The 15,056-nt window shown below is 45.5% G+C and overlaps 1 protein-coding gene across 4 annotated transcripts in view; it reads left to right on the top strand.

The window, feature by feature from the left end:
- MIS18BP1 (MIS18 binding protein 1) overlaps positions 1-15,056 on the top strand; it is an 87,626-nt gene that overhangs the window by 41,476 nt on the left and 31,094 nt on the right. For all 4 annotated transcript variants that reach the window (XM_073609873.1, XM_073609870.1, XM_073609871.1 and 1 more), the window contains one exon: positions 13,502-13,565. In XM_073609873.1, the coding sequence (XP_073465974.1) occupies positions 13,502-13,565 (64 nt within the window). The remainder of the gene's footprint in view (positions 1-13,501; positions 13,566-15,056) is intronic.

Genomic DNA, 15,056 nt, shown 5'->3' with positions numbered 1-15,056 from the left:
GCCGTTCCAACCCTCGTTTCTCATCCCGCTGACCACCATCTGCTCCATGACCACCCCAGGAACAGAACCATCATTCTGGTTCAGCCCGGATGGGACCACCTAGAACTCGCACCACAAAGCCTGACTCTGGAGCGCTTCACTTCTCTGCACCGATTCCAGGGACCTCAGGGCTCTACAGCTGCAGGTACGTGCCTTGCAAGAACAGGCTATAGACACCGAGAACTGCCTAAGGCGAAACAACTTTTTCATCCTGGGCCTACCTGAGCGGGCATAGGGCTCCAGGCCTACTGATTTGTTCGGCCTACCTTGCGCCGACCTTTGTCCTGGAACATGCCTACAGGGTTCCACCGATCCCGCCCGGGGCCCCACCGCGCCCTTTTCTACTACGGTTCCTCAATTATCGGGACCGAGACCGCATCCTGGTGCCCGGGCCAAGCCTGAAATTAAATACGAAGACACCAAGCTGCTGTTCTTCCCTGACTATTCCCAGGAAATACAGCAACAACGCAAATCCTTCACTGATACGCAAAAGGTTGAGAGAAAAAGGCATCCGTTTCAGTCTCCTTTATCCCAGCAGGATGAGAGTCGCATAATGTCCTGGAATGTTCGGGGGCTCAACTCCAAATTTAAAAGAGCAGTGCTCTTCAAATACCTTTAAACTGCATTTTCCCCATATGACGCGGCTACAGGAAACACATCTCATGGACAGCAAACTCCTGTCGCTAAAAAAGCCGTGGATCCAGAGAGCCTTCCATGCCTCCTATTCCACCTATGCCAGGGGGGTCACGATCCTGATCAGCAAATCTTTTCCATGTGTGATGCAACAGGTTCATACTGACCCCCACGGCAAATATGTGATATTGGTGTTCACTGTCTGGTTCACTAGGTATATAGTGGTTAACATGTATATTCCTCCTCCCTTTGCCCCAGCTACTCTATACACTATTTTGGAGAAGGTCACCCCATACTGCCCTGCTAGGCTGTTACTTACTTGGACAGACCTGTCCCTCCCAAGCAATTTTCCACAGAACTGCTCTCCTGGGCTCAGGCAATGGGAGTAACCGAGATCTGGAGATGGAAGCATCCCACGACCAGAGCCTACTCCTGTTTCTCCACCACATCCAAAACTTCCTCCCATATCGACTTAGCCTTTGCCAACCCGACCATGATGACGGATGTTGTAGACGCCTCATACTTGCCCAGTGGGCTCTCAGACCACAGCCCCCTACTCCTTAGTATTTGCTGCCCCTCTTCCCACACTTCGGCCCTTTGGCGTTTGGGGACTCACTGGCTCTCCCATGCCGACGTGACAAGTACCACCCCACCTCGCCTTGCAGAGTACTGGGACATTAATGTGGGGTCCTCCTCCCTGGGGGGTGACCTGGGACGCCTTCAAAGCCTTTACTAGAGGGCAATATATCTCCGCTATTGCTGGGATCTGCAGAGAACAAACCACAACCACATCTGCCTTCCAAGCCACTGTACAATCCCAGTCAGACACTTATACTGCTGACCCCACTGATGCACACTTTGACTCCCTCAATGCCGCTAAACACAACTTACACCTACACCTCACCGAGGTCAACAGGCTGGACCTCTACCAGAACAAAGATTTTTTTCGAACAGGGTGACCACAACGGTCGCCTATTGGCGATGCTGGCACAACATGATCGACCACTGACAGTGATCCTTACTATAGTGTCCCCTTCAGGTGAATCGGTCTCTTCCCTACCGGACATTTTGGAGGCATTCTGCCTTTATTACAGTTCCCTCTATACCTCTGTGCTCCCACCAGATTTCCGGCCCAGGGACCTTGCACCCTGGCTGGACCCGCTGGCACTAGGCTGGCTTTCAGATGGGGAGAGGGAGTCCTTGGTGAGACCAATTACCCCGGAGGAGGTACTGGAGGTGATCGGGTCCTTCCCCTCTAAAAAATCTCCTGACCCGGACGGTCTGCCCATTGAGTTCTACAAAACTCATGGTGACCTGCTTGCCCCCAAGCTAGCCCAGCTTTACTCCCAGTGTTTGACTGATGGTGCCCTCCTGGCCTCCACGAGTCATGCTCATGTTATTTTAATCCACAAAGCTCCTAAGGACCCCACCTCTTGCGCCTCATACAGACCTATTGCCCTGCTTAATACAGATTTCAAAATCCTCACCAAATTACTAAACATAAGAATACAGCCCTTACTCCCAACTGTCATAGAGACTGACCAGACTGGGCTCATGGCCAATAGTGCAACTGACGTAAATCTGAGACGCCTATTCACCAACATACACACACAAACACCTGAACGAGGGAACCAGGGTGGTCGCCTCCCTGGACATAGAAGGCCTTTGACACTGTCGAGTGGCCTTTTTTCTGGGAGGTCCTCCGCAGAATGGGATTCCCCCTGATCTTCATCAAATGGTTACAGGTCCTCTACCGGGACCCTACCTCGGCCATCAAGTTGGGGGGGGCCTGTCACAGTCCTTCCCACTGACCAGAGGCACGCGGCAGGGTTGTCCTCTCTCTCCGGCACTATTTGCCATTGCAATGGAACCAATTGCCGAGGCCCTTCGCACCTCCCTACATGTCAAGGGACTGTGTATTGGATGGTTGGAGGAGAGGGTGGCCCTGTACGCGGATGACCTTCTTCTTTTCCTCAGTGATGCAGACTCCTCACTCAGAGGGGCCCTACAGGTCCTCAAATAATTTTCTGAAGTCACAGGCCTCAAAGTCAATTGGGCGAAATCCCTTCTGTTTCCTATAGACCCTGCAGCCCGCTCCAGTGCTCCTCCTGATATTCCCTTACAATGGGTAGCTTCAGATATCTCGGGGTGGTGGTCTCCAGACAAGCTGCAGACTTTATAGCCCTCAGCTTGTCCCCAGTGGTCCAGGAGGTTCGTCTGCGGTTAAAGGCGTGGGAATCGCTGCAACTCATTGTTGGGGAGTATAAATTTGATAAAAATGAAAATCCTGCCCAAATTTGCCTACCTCTTTTTTGAAACTCCCCACAATGGATTCCCAAATCCTTTTTCACCCGACTGCATTGCCTCCTTGTCTCTTTTATATGGGGTTCCCAGTCCCCTAGGTAGCTGGTCCACATTGGTGCGCCCTTTCTCCCAAGGCGGCCTGGCGTGCCCGGATTTGTATAAATATTTTCTGGCTACCCAGCTAGTCACCGGTGTTTGGTGCCTCCAGCCAGACACAACCAACCCAGCAACCTTAGTCGAGGCGGCTGTGGTGAAGTCACTAGAAGAGCTAAAATTTTTACTCTTCCATGGTCCCCAGGCCCCTTATCCATTGACACCCTCCATGCGCACCACGTTACGCATGTGGGGGGCAGGTCTCAAAATAGAACAATATCCTAAAAAATGCGATATCCCCCGGTGCCCCCTTATGGCTGAACCCCACCCTTGAACATAGCTATAAATTGCCTGAACCCCATGCTTGGACCAGATTTAACGTTAAAACACTGGCTCAGGTAATTGATAACCAATCCCTGGCCCCGCTCTCCAAATTGACCTCTGATTTCAACATCACACAGTCCTACTTTTTTCGTTTCCTTCAGCTTTCCTACGCCTTCGGACGTCAGTTTCCACGCTCTTCCCCCCCCAACTGGTCCAGTCTGCATTAGAAGACCTCCTTAGATCTGACTGTGCAAAGAAACCCACCTTTGGTCGCAAGACATCCCAGACTTCGACAATGACGACTGGGACTACATATGGGACTTCCCCTTCAGCTCCCTCGTCTCATTAAGAGATCGACTGGTTCAGTTCAAAATGGTCCACCGTGCATATTTTTTTTACCCCCCCACAGGCTACACAAAATGAATCCCGACCCCCCCCCCCCCCCCGTTGCGGGGGGAACCCCTGGGGACTTTACCCACATCTTCTGGACGTGCCCAGCTATTATCGGGTATTGGACAGAGATACTGACCTTTATACCATTGCAACCTTCTATGGCAATATGCATGCTAGGCTTGATAGAACAATTAATCCCTACGGTAGCAGGCCGCACTCTGGTTGGGCTGCTCCTATTCTATGCCCGCAAAGCCATTGCCCTATGCTGGCGCAAGCCTACTCCTCCTCCCCTGTGGAAACAATTGATCAACAACAGCTTGCCACTCTACAAAGACACTTATACTAATAGAGGCTGCCCTAAAAAATACGACAAGGTCTAGTCCAAATGGCTAGCAGACCCTTCTACAGCCACTGAAGCCCCCTAAACAACTAGCGCTTCAGGATACTCCTTTCCGGATGATATTCGTGTGATGTTATAGATCTTTTCATGTCCTGATCTGATCGGTATACCCGGGTTCTACACTAGTTCATAACCCCAGAAGCCAACCTAATGTACTCACTAAGGTGACCCATTTCTCCTGTTATGCTTTGTATGTCTAAGTACCAGATGACGTGTTTCCTGCTGAGGTCACCCTGATGCCCTCTATGACCTTGTATGTTGTTAAGTTTTTCCTTTTGTGTTATGAAAATCAATAAACAGATTTAAAAAAAAAACCTAAATATCAAGTACATTTTTAGGAACTGCAACCATTTTTACACAGTTCCCCCATTTTCTGGGGCTCAAATGTAATTGGACAAATGAATATAATCATTAGTAAAATTTTCATTTAAAAAAATAAATAAAAAGATGAATTAAGGGTGGACATTTCAGCATGATAATGATCCCAAACACAAAGCCAAGGAAACTCTCCATTGGTTTCAAAGAAAGAAAGAAAATAAAGGTGCTAGAATGGCCCAGCCAATCACCTGATTTGAATTCAATAGAAAATCTATGGAAAGAACGAAATACAGAGGCCATAGAAGAGGCCCACGGAACCTTTAACCACTAAGCCACCGCCCACCGTCATATGACGGCTGGACGAGGTTTCTATTGTTCTGGGAGGACGTCATATGACGTCCTCGCCCTCCCGAGCCACTAGGGGGCGCGCGCGCGCCCGCTGCGTCACTCGGGACCCGGTGCGCGTGCCCGGCGGCCGCGATGTCCGCCGGGCACCCGCGATTGCCAGGTAACAGAGCAGGAGCGTGGATCTGTGCATGTAAACACAGATCCACGTCCTGTCAGAGAGGAGAGGAGACCGATGGCGTGTCCCTTGTACATAGGGACAGCGATCGGTCACCTCCCCCAGTCAGTCCCCTCCCCCCACAGTTAGAATCACCTCCTTAGGTCATACATTAACCCCTCGAGCGCCCCCTAGTGTTAACCCCTTCCCTGCCAGTCACATTTACACAGTAATCAATGCAATTTTATAGCATTGATCGCTGTATAAATGTGAATGGTCCCAAAAATGTGTCAAAAGTGTCCAATGTGTCCGCCGCAATATCGTAGTCACAATAAAAATTGCAGATCGCCGCCATTACTAGTAAAAAATAAATAAATAATAAAAATACTATAAATCTATCCCGTATTTTGTAGACGCTATAACTTTTGCGCAAACCAATCAATATACGCTTATCGCAATTTTTTTTTACCAAAAATATGTAGAAGAATACGTATCGGCCTAAACTGAGGAAAAAATTTGTTTAAAAAAAAAAAAAATTGGATATTTATTATAGCAAAAAGTAAAAAATATTGTGTTTTTTCAAAATTGTCCCTCTTCTTTTGTTTATAGCGCAATAAATAAAAACCGCAGAGGTGATCAAATACCACCAAAAGAAAGCTCTATTTGTGGGGAAAAAAATGATAAAAATTTAATTAAGGTGCAGTGTAACATGACCGCGCAATTGTCATTCAAAGTGCGACAGCGCTAAAAACCGAAAAATGGCTTGGGCAGGAAGGGGGTGTAAGTGCCCTGTATTGAGGTGGTTAAGCACTTGACAACTGGGCACTTAAACCCCCCAGAACAATTTTCAGCTTTCAGCGCTCTCACACTTTGAATGACAATTACTGAGTCATGTAATACTGTACTCAAATGAATTTTTTGTCCTTTTTTTCATACAAATAGAGCTTTCTTTTGGTGGTATTTGATCACCTCTGGGTTTTTTATTTTTTGCGCTATAAATAAAAAAAGACCGAAAATTTTGAAAAAAAATGCATTTTTCTTAGTTTCTGTGATAAAATTTAGCAATTTTTAATTTTTCTTCATAAATTTTGGCCACAATTTATACTGCTACATATCTTTGGTAAAAATAACCCAAATTAACTTTTGTGAAAGTTAGAGAGTCTACAAACTATGGTGCAAATTATGAAAAATTGATCACACTTGATGTACTGACAGCCTATCTCATTTCTTGCGACCCGAACAAGTCAGGAAAGTACAAATACCCCCCAAATGAACCCTTTTTTGAAAGTAGACATTCCAAGGTATTTAGTAAGATGCATGGTGAGCTTTTTGATGTTGTCATTTTTTCCCACAATTCTTTGCAAAATGAAGATTTTTTTTTCCCACAACATTGTCATTGTAATAGGTTATTTCTCTCACATGGCATGTATATACCACAAATAACACCCCAAAATACATTCTGCTACTCCTCCTGAGTATTACGATACCACATGTGTGGGACTTTTTTACAGCCTGGCCACATAGGGAGGCCCAACATGCAGGGAGCACCGTCAGGTGTTCTAGGAGCATAAATTACACATCTAACTTGTTGACTACCTATTACGCTTTTGAAGCCCTGGAGCACCAGGACAATGACACTTGGCACTGATGACAGATGGCACTGATATGTGGCACTGATGACAGATGGCACTGATACGTGGCACTGATGACACTGATGTGGCACTGATGACAGATGGCACTGATACGTGACACTGATGTGGCACTGATGACAGATGGCACTGATACGTGACACTGATGACAGATGGCACTAATACGTGGCACTGATGACACGTGACACTGATGACAGATGGCACTGATGACAGATGGCACTTATACCTGGCACTGGGGACAGATGGCAGGGACATGGCAGTGGGGACACTTTTTTTTTGTTTGTTTTTTTTACACTTACCGCTGCAGCGGTTCACTCTTCCTCCTCACACGCTGTCTCTGTGTGAGGAGGGAGAGCCGGCGATGAGAGATGATCTCATATGTTTACAACGCTATGATTGGCCATTTTCAGTGATCTGTGACTGGCTGTGTCCAAGGGACATGGCCAGCACAGAACTTTCCTGATGCGCGCCCGAGGGAGCGCGAATCGCGGAAGTAAACAGGAGGACGTCCAGGGACGGCCTCCCGGCAATTAGCGTCCGCGCTGCAGCCGTCTTTTGGCTATAGCGCGGGCGCGAAGAGGTTAATATTTGAAGACTGTGTGGAAGAAAATCACATCTGAGCAATGCATGTGACTAATTTCTCCCATACAGGAGGCGTCTTGCAACAGTCATTACCAACAAAGGAATTTGTACCAAGTATTAAATAAATTTCAGTTAGTGTTCAATACTTTTCCCTCTGTCCTTCCATTTTTTTATTACACAGAACTTCATTTATGAACATATTTGCTTTGGTGTCTTTGTATGTATGGATTGCATGGGTTGTTACCGACATTGGGAAAATTTCATATCAATAGCACCTTTTAGAAATATATTTACCTAGAAAAATGGTGACGTGTTCAATACTTATTTACCCGCTGTGTCTTCCCCTGACAGGCCCTGATAACCTGCACCCTCAGTCTCTGTGCATAAAAAAAAACAAGCCACACGTGCAGTGCTAGTGCCTGGGATAAATGGTGTACACATAAATAAAAAGCGGCATGTGCTGTACGCAAATGGGGCTTTTAGGCGGTATAAACCTTTCTCTGAGCTGGTCAAAAGGCTTGCCAAAGAGGTGAGTGCAAGAAAAGAAAAAGTGACATGACTGAGTGCCAGTGAAAACTGTGTGGTCCCAAACCCTTATGCCCTGTACACACGGTCGGATTTTCCGACGGAAAAAGTGCGATCGGATTGTGTTGTCCAAAATTCCGATCGTGTGTGGGCTCCATCGGACTTTTCCCGTCTGAATTTCTGACACACAAAGTTTGAGAGCAGGATATAAAATTTTCCGACAACAAAATCCGATCGTTTAAATTCCGATCATGTGTACACACAAAGTGCCACGCATGCTCAGAATAAATTAAGAGACGGAAGCTATTGGCTACTGCCCCGTTTATAGTCCCGACGTACGTGTTTTACGTCACCGCGCTCAGAACGATCGGATTTTCCATCAACTTTGTGCGACCGTGTGTATGCAAGACAAGTTTGAGCCAACATCCGTCGGATAAAATCCATGGATTTTGTTGTCGGAATGTCCGATCAATGTCCGATCGTGTGTACAGGGCAATAGTGTTTTTTTTGGCACCCCGGGGTCACATCAATGGGAACAACTTGTGCCTTCCAGAGCCTGACTAGACAAATGCAGCCCCATTCCTACCAGAAAGGCATTCGTAACTTAGGTAACAGTCCTGCCTTTAAACCAGAGACAAGCTGGGAGCACCAGGCCAGAATCAATCGCGGAGGATTATCTGATACTCGTTTTATAGCAGTGTACTGGTTATCTCTATTTTAATATACAAGCGAAGACACTGCTGGCACTAGAAACATCTGGCCAAGTATCCACATTATGGTGTATGAACGGCGGCTCAGAAGCTGTGCCTGGCTAAATATACAGTTCAAATAAAGAGAGAAGGTCCACATAGTTGCATGTTAATTATTGGGACGTTTATTAAAAATTGGATGGCTCATTTTAGCAGTTATCTTAAGATGAATGTCACTTATGTTTATTTTTTGCTTGGTTACATTGGACCAATTTGCTGGACCAGTGTAAGTACGAATGATCAATAACTCTGGGATCCCTGTGAAAGGAGTAGCATCACTGTCTTCCAGATCATGTTCTCTGATGCATAGTAAAAAACAGTAAAACTCTCCTGCGCTCGTGTGTCTAGTCTCTCAGTGCATGGTGTAACCAACTTTATAAAGTAATGCCTGCCGTCTTGCAGCCCTCCTCAGAACAATGGGTATTCATAAACTAAAAAAGAAAGAAAAGGAGGCCGCACCGACCTAGTGCATTACCAATGATAAAGCTTTTTTAAAGCATAAAAAACAGCAAAATTTATACTCACAAACGAGCATTTGCATGAGGCTTTGACAATAAACAGGAATGCTTTTCTGAACACCAGCAAGCCAGGACCTGATGTCCAGGGGATCAAACCGATATCCCAAGATGGCTGACGCGTTTCAAGGGCGTACCCTTTTCCTCAGAGCCTAAGCGGGCAATGGCTGCTCTCTCCTTGTCACCTCTTTATATATCTGCGCACCCTAATCCTTGAAACGCGTCAGCCATCTTGGGATAAGGGCGCTCCTTCTTTTCTTTCTCTGCTGCATAGTAACCATGTGGAGCTTTCTCAGTATGGGCATCAATTTAGAGAATGCTTTGCATTCTCTCAATGAATGCAAAGCATTCAATGATTGAATGAGGTGGGGAGGTGACGTTACAAACTCGCCTACATCCAATCCCAGAAAGTCTTGTATTGAATGGGTATAATGCAAGGCGTTCTCTGAATGGCACCCATGTCGAGAAAGTGACCCCTAGGAGTTACTTTGTAGAAGGCCATCCATTTGGCACCCTGAAGACAGCATCACTGTAGTAGTGGGGGGGGGGGGGGGGGAGCAGAGGGATCAGCCAGGTATGGAACATGCCTATTTACATGTAACTACGTAAAAAATATTAAACTTTAACACATGAAGCGATTTGACCAAATGCCTTTTTTAAAGTGTATGTAAAGCCAGACCTTTAAAGGGATTGTAAAGGCAATTTTTTTTTTAAAAATAACAAACATGTCTATACTTGCCTGCTCCGTGCCACGAACCTCCTCTGTGCGGGTCCCCCGCCGCTGCTCCTGGCCCCTTCCCTCTCTCCAGCGCCCCCATGGGAAGCCCATGATGCTCTTGCTTTAAAGGAGCAGGATCCATTTATTTTTTTTTCGGGTTAATAAACTCTTTAGTACAAGGAATACATTAAGGTAAAAAATGTTTAGGCTTTACAATCACTTTAACCACTTGCCCACTGCGCTATAGACAAATGACAGCTACAGCGCAGTCGGCCAGTTCATGTGACGTCCTACTGTGATCGTGCCCACTGCCGCGTGCTCTGTGTCCTTGGTACACAGCTGGTCACAGATAGGGGTAAAGGGCCAATCACAGCGGCCCTTTACCACGTGATCAGCTGTGTCCAAGCACAACATAAACACAAGTCGGTTATCGGCATTCCTTTCCTTACGCTGACAGTATGAGAAGAGCCGGTAACTGGCTTGTGTGAAAGAGACATCTACACTGATAATCAGGCACTGATTATCAGTGCAGCCCCAACAGTGCCGCCTATCACTGCCCATCAGTGCTGCCACTCAGTGCAGCCTCATCAGTGTACATCAGTGTAGGAGGGAAAAATTGCCTGTTTGCAAAATTGTAGTGTGTGTGTGTGTGTGTGTATGTATATACAATATAGTTTTATAAAAAACGTTTTTGTTTTTTTTTATTTATTTATTTTAATTTTTAGGCTAACCTATCTAGCCCTGGAAAGCTAAAATTGCTACATATAAAACAAAAAGTGTAGCGCTATAAAATGGTGGGCTATAAGCCCAAATAACATCTGAAAACTCCAAACAGTGAATAGAAAAATATAAGATTTTCATACGGGGTGACAAAATAAAAACACAAAAAGTGGTGTCAATCACATAAAAAGTAGTGATATTGATGTCAACACTGGAAATGCTGCAACAAAAAACTTCGATATGTTTGGAGTTTTCCCGATGTTATTTGGGCTTATAGCCCACCATTTTATAGCGCTACACTTTTTTGTTTTTTATGTTTCTCTGCCACTTATCTAATTTGGTGTGTTAGCTGCTTGCAATTGGAGGTAGCGCGAAATTATCTGTTATAAAATCGCTACATATACCTTTTTCTGAAGCCACTCTGGTCCGGTCTCCAGCGGCAGAAGCTCTGTGCAGGAGACAGCTGACAACAGCTGGGAAGTAACTAAAAAATGCACAGTGTGGCGCTATTAAGTGAATACAATATGAACAAAGTAAACATAAATTATTCAAATCAAAAACATCTCATGTGAGCATTTGTGACAGTGACTAGTGAAAGAATAACACATATGTGTATATAGATGATTTAAGCATCGAAGGCAAAATCAAATATAGAGTCCATAACACCAAAAAGAAAAAGTCCGTGATAGCAGTGTGTAAATGGTATACAGGTGTTCTTCTTGTATATGCAGGAAGATCAATTGGACCCGGTAGCCTGGTAGATGAATGGACCATAAACGACCAAAGGTGCACAGAAATTTAAAAACGGTGCCAGGACCATCACCAGAAGATATGGAGGCTTACCAGAAGTAGTGGCCTGAAATAGCGTATGCTAGAACAGGTCAAGAAGGCTTGGTGACCAACTGGTCTAGATGTATTGTCTGGATAGATGTCATCACCACACCAACGGAGGGAAGGGGGGGAAGCAATCAGCACGATTTCCTCGAAAATAATCACACCACCAAGCCAAGCGGAAGATTCATGTACCATGTGAGAGATGAAGACACTCACATAGTGTAATAACGTATTAACTTGGATTTATTAAAAATAGCAATAAAAAACAAACTCACATTTTGTGCAGATCAAACAGGCATGTAAATCGTATAGCGGTAGTTGTGAGGGATCCACCCGACATGTTTCAACTAAAAAAGTCGTCTTCTGGGGTGTGGAACCCTCTCTCCCCACCGCTCTATTTATGGACAAAGAATGACCCCCACTGGGAGTGTCCGAAACCGGAAGTAATTAAGATGACCCCATTTCCGGTCAGGGGGGCATATATAAGAAATTCAAAAAACCACATTAGTAGATTCAATATCAAAAAAACTCATAGTCCTGTGTGAGGTCCGAACTATAAGACTAATATACATTACTGTATAGATCGGCTTTGGTCCGGATAATTAAATCCGTAACCAAGCCTCACTTTCAGTCCCTGTATGCAGTGGGTGGAAGCGCCTCCACACAGCTGCGCTCCACCCTCACTGTCAAGCCTCGTTCCGGCACGGTGGCGTGATGACATCACGCCCATAATTTGCGTCCGTGCGTTCCAAGGGTATAATCCAAGCCTCGTTTTCGATCGGCCGTCGAATGACGTAATGACGTCACGCGCACGATCGAATAGCGATGGCAGTGCGCTCCAGGCCATTAGCCAAGCCTCATTTACAATTGGATTAGTCATATCCAGCAACATAGTCATAACAGGAAGTGACACCCAACCTCCTATTGAAGGGACGAAAGAGACAGGAAATGTCAGCAAAGGTGGATGTAATGCTGAAATTATGAGTAACTAATGAGTATCTTTAAAAATTAATTAAAAAATCAAACAAGTTAAACAAGTTATCTAGCATGTAGATAGTATACAGCGATACTTTATCTCATAATCTAAATAATCAGTTCAGATAAAAAAACTACCGGACACTGCCAGCAGGGGGCATCCAACCAGTATTATGTACAACCAAGATGATGAGTTATCATGTACAATACATTAGCATGAATGCAATTAGAGAGACATATCATATGCCTACCCAAACAATACCAAAATCATCTCATATCGAAATGGCATAATAAAAAATTATTTTAAAATATAGGATTGCAAAACCAAAAAGACTAAAAAATATAGAGAGATCAAGTCTGGATTCAAGCCCGATTAATAAAGGAATTGATGTCCCATTCTACATTAATACCTTGCGGAAAATGGGACCCCAATTCATAAATCCAGTATGTCTCCAAGCGGGAGACACCCCTAAGAGTCGACCCCCCCCGCCATGGGGCCGTATATCTATCTATGGCAAGAAACTGGGTGCCAGCAGGATTTCTATCATGGCACTCCCTATAATGTCTCGGGACAGTGTGTTTAGTGCTACCTGCCTTAATAAGATTAATATGTTCTGAGACACGTACAGTAAAAGATCTAATAGTACGGCCCACATATTGTTTGCCACAAGGGCAAGTTAGCAGGTAGACAATCCCGGTGGTAGCACATGTGCAAAATTGCTTGATTGCGTATGTACGGCCAGTTGTAGTAGAGGTGAACAGCTGGGAAGTGACTTCAACCATAGAGTTACTATGGGGCTTCCGTTGTTGGCTGCCTCTTCTGCACACGCCTACACACAGAAGCCGCCGCTGACAACTCAGCGTGGGACTGGACCGGATCGGCTGCAGAAAAGGTTGAACCCCTGGGGGTGCAAGGCTCCTGACAGGTAAGGCACTCTATATGGTTTACCTAGGCCAATCTAAGTGAAGCTCACTCCTTAGGGACCTGCCAAAGCCGATTCACCAAGTCTTTGGGTGGGGGTGGGGGTGGGGGGAGTTTCCCTAAGAAAGACCACCTTATTTGCTCTTGTTGAGCATTTTACAGCTACAAGCTTCAAGCAGAAAATCGCTCAGCTGTGAACGGGCCCTTTAAACAGAAGTAGTATTGCTCCACCTAGAGACTTGCAAGACAACTTTTTACTGTGGTAACATAGCTTCTTTCTTATTTCGCTTTTTGCTCATTTTCAAGGCACGTGGAAAGGGAGGTTCATCAAAGCCGTTGTCTTCTAAAACAAAAATGCTGAATAAAGAAGGTAAATGCATGCATATTCCTAGCCAGGGCATGTGTGAGTCCTTGTATTTTTTGTTATATGTAAAGAAACACTGGGGATTACCATCATAAAAGTGGAGGGGAGTATCCTGCAATATCCAGGGAATTTGCATGTTATGTGGAAGTAGGACAACTGAATGTTAGAAGAATTTCACTGTACACTGCAAGATGCTTACAGTATGCTTTTTATTTTTGAGGCCTCCTTCACTTGGGTGATTACCTGCAAAAATGAGTGGCTTCTTGCAGCTGGGATGACAGGTGTATGCGACCAGTGATGGCCGCTTAGTCTGTAAGAGTAATGACAGGCTAAGAGGAGCCATTGCTGTTTGCTAACTGCATGTCACCACCCACACTCAGCATGTACATGCAGCTTGGGACAGATGAGTGACCCTAAAAAAAGAAAGAGGCATCCAGGCTTGGACAGCTGTCCCTAAATTATAGTTATAGTTAGTAAGGTTAAATAAAGACACCAGTCCATCCAGTTCAACCTGAGTGAGTGTGGGTGCGCGTTTACAATTATCCTCATTTTATTTAAGGTACCCATATAGCGCTGTCAATTTACGTAGCGCTTCACACATATATCGCACACTAACATCGGTCCCTATCCTCAAGGAGCCCACAATCCAAGGTCCCCAACTCACAGTCATATACTGGGGCCAATTTTGGACAAAAGCCAATTAACCTACCAGCATGTCTTTGGAGTGTGGGAGGAAACCGGAGTACCCGGAGGAAACCCACGCAGGCACAGGGAGAACATGCAAAGTCCAGGCAGGTAGTGTCGTGGTTGGGATTCGAACCAGCGACCCTTTTTACTGCTAGGCGAGAGTGCTAGCCCACTGTGCCACCCACATTTAACCGTTGGGTGTGCAGCTACCTGCAAGCAGTGACAGCTCTTATCGGCGCGTGGTGCACGTTATTGAACACTCAACTTTAAGTGGAATTATGGGCAAAACAAAAAAAAATGGTCCTGTACTGTATCTGCTGGTTGTGTGGGGCTGGAATGTAAGAAGACCATAGATTGATATTTTAGCTCTATTAGCATCTAACAGTCCGAGTTGATGGGGGAATCCCGCCAACTGAGCTATTGTATTCTTCTTGTGGGTAGGGGGGCATGCGGGGCCACTGGCAATAAGCTCATGCTCAAAATCCAACATGCTGGTTGTACCCAAGTCGATCGATGGATCGACATGGGTACAATCAGCCTTCCCATAGATGGATCGAGTCTCAGCCAGTCCCTGCTGAACTGATTTAGATCAGTCCATCTATGGCTGGCTTTAATCCACAGTCTGTGTAATATGATGATCTCCCTTATCAGTTATTTCAAAGCATCAGCTATAAGTTTGCCTACAGAAAGCTGCTGCTCTTACATGGAGCTCTTCACCTGCTCCCTGCAAATATTAGGTTTTCATGTGCAATAGTATCCATTTACATCTAGAACTTAGAGTTGTCAGTCCTGAGAACCATGCATGACAAG

The sequence above is a fragment of the Aquarana catesbeiana genome, linkage group LG13, assembly GCF_042186555.1.
Source record: "Aquarana catesbeiana isolate 2022-GZ linkage group LG13, ASM4218655v1, whole genome shotgun sequence".
Classification (NCBI taxonomy): domain Eukaryota; kingdom Metazoa; phylum Chordata; class Amphibia; order Anura; family Ranidae; genus Aquarana; species Aquarana catesbeiana.
Note: the sequence above shows the minus strand (reverse complement) of the source record. Positions and strands in the feature narration are given on the sequence as shown.